This window comes from Myotis lucifugus, unplaced genomic scaffold (assembly GCF_000147115.1).
Source record: "Myotis lucifugus unplaced genomic scaffold, Myoluc2.0 scaffold_395, whole genome shotgun sequence".
In the NCBI taxonomy this organism is placed as follows: Eukaryota; Metazoa; Chordata; class Mammalia; order Chiroptera; family Vespertilionidae; genus Myotis; species Myotis lucifugus.
Window position 1 is genome coordinate 540,493 of NW_005871443.1, and position 10,267 is coordinate 550,759.

General features: G+C 53.9%; 1 protein-coding gene across 2 annotated transcripts in view; it reads right to left on the reverse strand.

Annotated features, from left to right (window-relative positions):
- Positions 1–10,267, reverse strand: part of GAS6 (growth arrest specific 6) — a 48,230-nt gene that overhangs the window by 4,348 nt on the left and 33,615 nt on the right. For both annotated transcript variants that reach the window (XM_006102050.3, XM_014467418.2), the window contains exons 9-13: positions 9,201–9,319; positions 8,682–8,871; positions 6,323–6,487; positions 4,947–5,115; positions 985–1,157 (exon numbers count right to left, since the gene is read on the reverse strand). In XM_006102050.3, the coding sequence (XP_006102112.2) occupies positions 985–1,157; positions 4,947–5,115; positions 6,323–6,487; positions 8,682–8,871; positions 9,201–9,319 (816 nt within the window). The remainder of the gene's footprint in view (positions 1–984; positions 1,158–4,946; positions 5,116–6,322; positions 6,488–8,681; positions 8,872–9,200; positions 9,320–10,267) is intronic.

The window sequence follows — 10,267 nt, forward strand, 5'->3', positions numbered from 1 at the left end:
CCATGTAGTGTTTTCTTTACGCACGGTATGCAGTGTGTTCCTGACGCATGTTATGGAGTCTGTTCCAAACGCATCGAGTCTTTTCCTAACCCTTGGTATTTGGTCTTTTCCTAAGCAACGGTATGGTGTCTGTTCCTGACCCATGGAGTGTGTTCCAAACCCATGGTTTAGAGTGTGTCCCCGACCCACGGTATGGAGTGTGTTCCTGACCCATGGAGTGTGTTCCTGACCCACGGTATAGTGTGTTCCTGACCCACGGTATAGAGTGTGTTCCTGACCCACGGTATGGAGTGTGTTCCTGACCCATGGAGTGTGTTCCTGACCCATGGAGTGTGTTCCTGACCCACGGTATGGAGTGTGTTCCTGACCCACGGTATGGAGTGTGTTCCTGACCCATGGAGTGTGTTCCTGACCCATGGTATAGAGTGTGTTTCTGGCCCGTGTTGTCAGAGGCGTGTTCTGCAGCATGAGCCCCCCAGGCCGCAGGGCCCGGCTGCCTGCTGGGATGTTTATGTTTGCCGCCCGCCCTTGCTGTTCTGTGTTGGTGGCTTCCAGAGAATAATGTTCTTAGAGGGTTTGTGCATCTGACTTTTCAAGAGAAACTGGAAATCTGAATTTGTTAGTGAAATCACCCGATTTAAATATGAGCAACTAATTCAAATAGTTCTAAACCGCAGAGCTGGCAGCTGTATAGGCAGGAAGGTCGCCCCATCACACAACTGCCTCGAAGGCCCCTGGCCTCCCCAGGCCACACAGTTTAGATGGACATCATGTCAGGGGATCTATGTCAAGTGTCCCCAAGCCAAGTGTGGCTGGTTAGACTTGGTGAGAGACGTGTGAGGGTGGGACAGAACTTCCAGGGCCAGGGGATGGGTGACCTGACCCCAGGAAGGGCGCTGGGGCCCTGAGGGTGGACAGCCCCAAGGGTTGCTTGCTGGACGCTGGGGCAGCCCCTCCACCCTGGGGGCCGATGGGGAGTGGTACCTGCTTTTTGAGCTTCTTGGTGGAGTGGTAGTCGACCAGGGCCACGGAGAGGGTGACAGTGTGGTTGTCACCCACCAGCGCGAACAGCACCCCCGTGTCGGTGGCGGGGCGGATCCGAGCCATGACCTCTATTTCCCAGGTTGTTTCCGTCCCAACGTCCGGCGATGTTCGTGCTGCAATGAAGGCGGCGCATCAAGAGGCCATACAGACGCGGGAGAGATGGGAGTGAGCAGAGAGCACCCGCAGTAGCCCCAGCCCTGCCTGGCGCTGCAGGAGCAGGTGGGGAGCCGACCAAGAGCTCAGTGCTGGACTCTTAAGAAGCCGTCACTGTCTGAGCCAACAGCCCTCAGCTGCGAAGTGACAGGACAACTCGGGCACTTGATTCAGTCAAAAGGCACCGGGGCCACCGAGGACAGCTGCTTCCTTCCTGGCCATGCCAGTGCCCTGGTCTCCCCCACACCCTGAGAGTGACCACAGACTGCACAGGCAGGCGTGCTGTGTGGGCCCTGGGCTCCCTCACGGTCTCTCCTGCAGGACTCGCCTCTTCCCCAGAACGTGTTGGAGGCCACAGCCCCAGTCCCACTGCATCTCAGCTGTGGCTTTCAGGCGGTTCTACAAGGTTGGCTGCACTTTGGAGAGTTCAAACTGCAATGCAAATATGAGCTGCTACGGGCATCATCCCAACAGACCATGTGCAACTGTGTATTCTGAGCTGCAGCTTTTTTACTATTCCCATGCCTTAGTGGAGTGATTTTTATTTAGATGCATCAGATGTCATATAGAAGTGATATGATATACCACATATGATGCATCTAAAGGAAATCTATACTAATAAAAGCGTAATATGCTAATTAGACCGGACAGTCAAATGACCTTCCAGATGTCCTTCTGGACGACCTTCCGGACGAAGCCGGGGCTGCGAGGGCCGAGCCCCTTGCATGAATTTTGTGCATCGGGCCTCTAGTATGTATATAATATGTCTATATCTTACATAAACAGTTCCAAAAACCACATTTTGGTGGGAAGGGCTGGATTGTGGTTCTTGGAGGGCAAATACCACCCCATGTTTCCTTCTTATGTTTGAATCACCTGCTCATGAAGAAGCAAGAGAAAACCTCTGCCCTCATGGTTTTTCAGTGCTTCTATCTCACAGGAACTTGAAAATCCTGATGGAGGAGCGTGTTCAGGCGGAATGACACTGAAGCAGTGCTGCACACGCTCGAGCTCAGGTGAACCGAGGGTGAATCGTGACGCTCTTTCTGTCTCCTCCCCACTGGACTGTGAGCTCCTCGAATTATCTGTGGGTCCCGTCCCTAAGTGGGGTCCACTATGGTCCATTCTCAGTAACTGTCCATTGAATCAAATACACACAGAATTTAAAAATAATTATAGATTTTATACACACGCGCGCGCACACACACACACACACACACACACACACACAATTTTCCTCTGTTGCCAAGTTTTCCCTTTAGTTGTGAAGGAAGCAAGAAGAGTGATCTCTGGTGTGTGAGTTTCCCCTGTGATGGGGTTTGGGCCCACGGCTGGTTGTTGGAGCTGGTGAGGGCACCAGTGCCTCAGCCCTCCTCAGGAACTGTCCTCAGGCACCGGCTTCTCGGACCTCGAGACCTAGCGAGTCCACACAGACTCTGAACTACTGCCGAGTGAAAGAAAGAGTACGGAGCCGGATTTCCCAATGAGTCCTTCTGTTATAAAGTGGACACTAATGGTACAGCTCAAGACTCATTAAAAATGCATAGATTCTGAATACCGTTGGCACTTTGCTGTCACAGAACTTACAGATCAAACCACACAGCAAAGAGGGTAAGCAGACCGGCCCATGTACTGTCATGGGAGCGTTTGCAGCCACTGGAGGTTATGCCTGTGACGTCTCTGTTACACCATGAAACATGTTTATAATTTAAGTGAAAAAAGAATTAAGCGTTTTATATTATAGGATTTGATGTTAAACATTGTACCTCGCTTTGTATGTATAAAGATGAAGACTAAAGGAATCATGTATGTATTATATTAGGAGGTGCAATTAGGAGTGAATGGTTCTTTTTTCCAAAATACCTTTAATGACACAGTGATGCTCTGATCATTAAAGCGAAGATACAAGGCTGCTGGTGATACAGGGTCCTGAGAGGATGGCCTGTCTTGCTAAGGAGGGAGGAGCATTCTCACCTCCTCCAAGCTGGACGGGCCCGCCTTGAACTCAGAGGCCCCGCTGCGTGCTGGAGGTGATGTGTGGAGATGAGGTCTGAAGGAGGGAGCATGCTGCTGGCCCTGGGCTGAGGAGCAGGTGAAAGACCGAGTGTGGAAGTTTAACTATAAAAGGCCCAGGGTTTAGGAACAGGCAGGGGCTGGGGCACCCCAGTGGGACTCTTGCAAGGTGGGAATGAGAGGCAGAGCAAAGCCTCAGAAATGGCCCCAGGAGAGATGGCGTTGCAGTGATGCTGGGGCCCTGGGCAGCAGTGGGCTGTGGAAAAGGGAGCATGAGGAATTCCCACAGAGCCTGCCTGGATCAGGGTGCGGGCCAGGAGCCAGAGAGACGCAGGAAGCACCCGTAAGAGCCATCACACAAACAAGGCTCTGGACGGGGTGCCCTGCAGGCTCCAGGGGGCAGTGAACCCGCCAAAAGAGCTTGCACAATTCTGTGAGTGTGTATTTTCCTGGGCCAGGATGCATGGCTCTCCTAGCATTTCCAAGCTCAGAGCCACTCAGGCCTCTGAGCCCAGGCACAGGGCTCCAACTGGGGTATGCTCGAGAAACAAAGGTTGATTTTAAACCTATCTAAGGAGAAGATTAGGGAAAACCTTGTGAGTCCGGAACCAAACCACGGAGTTGCTTAGCCATCCACCACCATCCAAATCACTCACGCCACATCCTCAGAACAGTGTTTCTTTCATCGGGTAATCGATAACATGACTTGGGATGTGAATTCATTTCCTGTAAAGTTTATGTTTATGGGAACGCTCACTTGTCAGCATGTTAGGATCATTTGTTTTTACTGTAAATTGTCGCTCACTTGATAATAAAGGGAAAGAGGTAGCTGTGTTGCGTTTTGTTTTAAGAAATTGGGCCCTGCTTTACAGAAGCCAGGAGGGCCTCTGGGCCCACCCTCTGCAGTTACCCTCACTTCCTGGACGCTCGTGACTGAGTTACTGATGGAGGGAATCCCAGCTGACCTCAGCCCCACCCCTCACCATCCCCACCATCCCCACACAGCTCAGTGTGTGCCAATGGCATCAGGGCCCCACCCGCCACTCCTGCCTGCCTCTGTCTGCCCCGTCTCCCGCCTTCGTCCCATTGTGCAGTATTGCACAGAGCGTCACCTCCCTTTCATGGTGCTTTCTGTCTCCAGGTGTAAAAGGAAAGCTCCTTGGCTGCTTTCAGCACTGGCTTGGGAGCCTCAATTCTTTTGGGGGTGACAGCCTTCTGGGCAGTGTCTGGGCCGGGGCCACCGGCTTCTAGTCATCCTCCCCCCATTCTCCTCTTTCTTTGACACTTGGGGTCCCTGGAGTCCCCAAGTCAGCCACACTGTGATGTTCAGATACCGCCCCCTTTCAGTGCCTCGTGAGTCACTGGAGATGGCAATGCCAAGTACACTTCTGGGAGCTTCTCCATCCACTTGGACAAACCCAAGCTTGTGTCGTCTCAGAGCTCTCTGCAAAGGCCCTCTTAGAGCCCTCTCGTCCTCCCCAGCCTCCCCAGCTCAGCCACCACGGCACCAGCGGGGGGGGGGGCTCTTCTCTCTGCCTGCCATTTCTTCCTCACGGGCTAACTCAAAACAGGCCCGAGAGGTGGGGTCTGCGCCCCAGCCCGCCCGCTGCCTCCGGCCCCACAGCCCATGGTGGGCTCGGCTGGCCCCCGACACTGCCATCCCAGGTAGGAGGCTGTCCCTTGGTTTTCCATTGCCTGGTGTCTATCAGCTTCCCCACCTAGGAGCCCAGACTTACCATAGTCGAGGCTGTAGAAAGCAAACCCACTGCCCGGGTAGAAGGAGCCTTTCTCGGTCACAGAGAAGCACTGCATCTTCGTGTTCATTTTCACTGTTTCTTGGATGGTGGTGTCTTCGCCGTTCATCAAGTTCCAGCTCCTCATGCAGCCATCCAGGCGGGGGTTTATCTGGAAAGACAGAGAAATCCCAGTGGCTTCCTCACAGCCACCGTCTCCCAGACACCACGAGGAGAGAACACATGTCGGGTGCCACCCTCGTCAGATGAGCGGGGCACCCTCTGGCTCAGGCCCGTGGAAATCGGCTGCAAGATGGCCAAACCCTACTTGTGGAGGCCGTTTACTTCACAGAGGGGCGCTGTCCTCGACAAATGACTCACTGCAGAACCCCTCTGAGCGTGGCACACACGGTGGGCCCTCCTTCCCTGCCGCCTGAGAACGCGGATCGTGTCGTGAACCCCACCTGCTCTGTCTGCATCGGCGTCCCCACTTATCAAACACAGTAGGGAGCACTGGCCACTAGCTGAAAGGATGTGGGGTGAGGCAGCACTTATACCACAGCTGTGCCCGGTCTTCTTACCCGGCACCCGACAAGCACCCACGGATGTAAGTCCCGGGGCTGGGAATACTGGTTCCAGCCCGGCCACCCACTTTGTAGATGGTTTTGGGCAAATCAGGGCACCTCAGCTTTGGTCTGTAGAATGAGGAGGCATAAGGGATGTAACTGGTAACTGTGGGAGGGAAGCCCTGGAATGGGGCTGGTCCTGGAGGCCGTGGGTAGGACAGGACGTCCCTCCCCTCCCCCCTGGAGGGAAGATAGTGCTAATACCACCCACTATGCAGAACACCAACTCATGACTCATATCTGGTGTGGAAACCATCGTCACAGTGCCAAAGACTCTGGCCCCGGACATCAGCATGCTGGGAGAGGGAGAAGCACAGATGAGGGGCGAAGGCACGTGGTGCGGGGAGCGGTGGAAAGGGCAGGACTCTAAACCTGACCAGTACTGACTGTCCCGTTAGGCCTTTTCCCCTATGAAGATTCTGGCAAGGTCAACAACCCAAATGTTCTTGGGAATTGTCCGAAAAAGCGGATTGCTCTTTTCGTTAAAGAATAATTTCATTGTGTTTTTATCTCCACTGCAAAATTGACATTTTTGTTATCAACTCAGATGAAAGCTCACATGAGTCTCATAGGAAGTGATGGTTGAGACAGATGCTATCCGTTGCACTTGCTGCTTGTTCACTTCTGGGAAAACTTGACCTTTCTCCGGTCCTTTGCCCAACCTAGTTAACCCTAAGCACAGGGCGGCTCACAGTAACCCTTGTCTTCAGCCCGACCCCCGGCCCCGACCCCAAGGGCGAGTGCCATACTTACAGGCTGGACGAGGTCTTTCTCCTTGAAGGGAATGCCTCCCACGGTGAGGTTGAGGTGGTACAGGCCCCTGACCTGCTGAAACAGATCCCCGGCCACCACGATCTTCATCACGGCATCCTTGTTCACCTTGATGACCAGACTCTGCTCCAGCTCCTCAATGGAGACCTGGGGAAACCAGCTATGAGAGTGGGAGTGTGCCATCTGAGGAGCACCGACCTCGGGGGACCACGCTCATCACCACCCAGGACCACAAGACACCCCACCTCAGGATGACATGCCTGTTACCCACACCTCCTCCTGGCCTCCGTGTGCCCACACAGCCTCCATGTGGTCGGTGGTGTAGCTCAGGTCCGATGGGCTCCCTCCCAGCACTGCTACCCATCCCCCACTCCCCACCCATCCTCTCCCTGCAAGGGAGCCCATTTGGAGCCATTTTTCTTATCCAGTGTCTCCGAGCACTTCCCTAAACCTCAGCCAGGGAGTGGGAACTGTGGCTGACATGACACCCCACTGGGCCAGCCCTGATGTCACCACCCCACTGGGTCAGCTCTGATGTCATCACACCCACTGGGCCAGCCCTGATATCACCACCCCACTGGGTCAGCTCTGATGTCATCACCCCCACTGGGTCAGCCTTGATGTCACTGGGCCAGCCCTGATGTCATCACCCCACTGGGCCAGCCCTGATGTCACCACCCCACTGGGTCAGCTCTGATGTCATCACCCCACTGGGTCAGCCCTGATGTCACCACCCCACTGGGTCAGCTCTGATGTCATCACCCCACTGGGCCAGCCCTGATATCACTGGGCCAGCCCTAGTGTCACCACCCCACTGGGTCAGCCCTGATGTTACCACCCCACTAAGGCCAGCCCTGACATCACTGCACCCCCATTTTGGTCCTTCTTATTCTTAGCTGTGCACCATTGAAGGCAGGAAAACACATTTTATTTCTAAATCTCCAACACTTATCTTAGAACATGGCATCCACTAGATGCTAAATGAACACATGAGTTCATTCTAAGACTTTTCATTCTTTCCTACTTTCTGTGTAGAAAATATTTTAAAACCTATCCCTCTATATACTGTGTATCTCCCAGAAATCTAAGTTTCCTCTTTGGCTAATGTGGAGAAACATTTAGGTACTTGGGTCTGAGTTTGGTCAAAAGAGCGTGGTATCTGTGTGTGGGGTGCCGTGGGGGCAGGGACTGGTTGGAAACTGTGGGCAGATTGGAAAGAAATCGTCCCTGAGCTGACCCTGCTCCTCATGGACCAGCTCCTTCTTAGGGTGATGGTACCTTTGTCGACCGACTGGCCATGCTGGCCCCAATTCCTCACCTGGGCACCGTCCCCAGCCACCCAGGACCCCTCATGCCCACAGCCATGGAGGGAACACCTGCTTCAACCCGTGTGGAAGGCAGCTTCCTTCCAGATCTATTGTTTTATCTGCAGCATTGCCGCTTTGGAGATACTTGCACTTTAAGAGGTTGGGAGAGAAGGAACTAAGTAGTACTTGACAGGATGGAAATATTAGCAAACATCTAAGTGTTTTCATTCACAGAGGCTGGGCGACTTTTCCATTTTATCTCCACTTGTAAAGGAAAAGAGAACGTTTTCCTCATTTCTCGTTCAAGTGTTTACTTTTCAAGGCCCACTTCCAACTATGGAGCCTCTGAACTGTTGGAGGGAGCCTGTGGCACCCCAGGCTGCTTTGCTCCGGGCGTGGGAGGCAGGACAAGGCAGAGTGCTCCAAAGCCAACATCTGGCGGGACAGCTGCCTCCAGGTCAGGTCTCAGCAGGACTTTCTCCATAAAGAGGCACCCAAGGGTGATTTCAGCAGGAACAGGGCAGACACCAGAAGCCAGAGCCCGGGACGGTGTCAGTGTGTCCATCTGAGCCTGCCTTATGCTGAAAGGTGAGCTCCTGGAGCCTGAACAGGCCACGTGGAGACAGAGCAGGTGCCTGGACCCTGACCAGGGTTTCTCAGCTGTAACACTATTAACAATCTGAACCGGAGGGTTCGCTGCAGTGGGGCATTCTGTGTGCTGCAGGGTATCTAGCAACCTCCCTGGCCTTGACCCAGTGCCAGGCCCCCCTACCCACAAACTGTGTCTCCAGATACAGACACATGCCCCTGGTGGGATTGCCCTGCTGACAGTCATGGCTCTCGAGGTGGGAGCCATGCTCCGATCACATGATGAGACAATGCCCCATCAGACTTCAAGTTTTGGGGGGCCAGAGGGCCTGTCCTGCCAGGTGCAGTACCCACCAACTGTTGAGTGTGTGAGAGAATGAGTAACTGCGGGGCCTCATCCCAGGAGACCCAGGCTGGCCCAGGAGGGTTCATGGGGCCACGCTCACCGTCTGCCACATGCCGTGGTTGATGATGGGCCCGCTGCTGGTGACGCGGCCGACGCCATGGTAGCGGAGCTGCAGCTCCAGCCGCCCGGCCCGCAGGCCCAGGACGATCCAGTTGCTGCCTTGATGGCCTCCAGCAAAGAAGAGGATGCCTTCGGGGTCAAAGGTCCTGAAGTCGAACTCGGCCACCAATCTGAGCACAGCACCAAGACACAGTGGTTAGATGCAGGCCGGTGAGAGCTCAGACTGGCCCCAGCAAGAGAAACAGGAAAGCAGGCCCGCGTCCTATGGCAACCCCTGCCAAGCCCCCACAGGCACCCGGGGCAGAGCGCCTACGGGACGTGTCTTGCTGGCGCTGACCCAGAGCCCAGCATGAAATCCGCACTGTGGCTGAGTCTGTGCCAAGACCGAGCTGATAGCCAGGGGAGCCAGGACCATTCTAGGTGTCACCCTGGGGACATGGGGAGCGGAGCCATCAGCCAGCCGTTTCCCAGGGGCCTGTTGGGTAAGCCACCTTCTCACCTCGTGGGCTGCAACCTTTTGAAGCGCAGTCTGATCACTGGTGTCCCACTGAACATGCGGCCCAGGTACAAGGACTTCACGCTTTTGGCCACATTGAAAGGCACACAGGGCAGAATGTCCTGTGGGAACGGGAGCGCATCAGGCAGGGGCATGCCCTGGTTCAGCCCCTCTTCTGGCTCTGAAGGGCCCGCCAGGACGCAGGTCCAGCCCTCTGTGTCCTGCCACTCACCCCGCCCAGTGAGGGCCCTGGCACACACACAGGTAGTGCTTGGCGTCAGGGCTCGATTCCTGCTAAAACCCCTCAAGATTCTGTGAGAGCCCACCTTCCGTGTGGGGCTCCCAGGTGAGGCTGGACCCAGTCTCCCCGGAAGCCTCGGGCTCCTGCACTCCCAGCGGGATCCCCTAGAGCACTTCTCCCTGCTATGCCACTGTCACCTTCCCTGCCAATGTTCCTTTCCCTCTTGTTTTTTTAAAATTATGAAATATGTCAAACCTACACAAAGTATAGGGAATCATAAAAAGCAACTACAAAATATTGTAAAATCAATAAAATATGGAGGCTTGGAGGCTGGTGTTTCTGGATAGTTGCCATCCACTAACATTGGTTTCCTGATGCAGTGGTTCTCAACCTTCCTAACACCGCGACCCTTTAATACAGTTCCTCATGTTGTGGTGACCCCCAACCATAAAATTATTTTCGTTGCTACTTCATAACTGTAATTTTGCTACTGTTATGAATCGTAATGTAAATATCTGATATGCAGGATGTATTTTCATTGTTCGCGACCTACAGGTTGAGAACCGCTAGGGGCAATGGTTAAAACGTTAGCGTTCTGGTCGCTGGAAAGCGTTTGTTCGCTTTCGTTGATTAGTCAGACCATTTTCTAGGTTTTGTGTTACTTGTCTGGGCATGCGTTTCATTTTTTTTTAAGGAATTCCTCATAGATAATGATATGGTAATTGTGATTTTAAAAAAATCATCAGTTGAGCAGTATTTGGAGACTCGAGCTCCCCTGAAGCTCCTCTTGACCAGGTTGCATGAGTCAGGTATGCTTTGTTATTCCCGT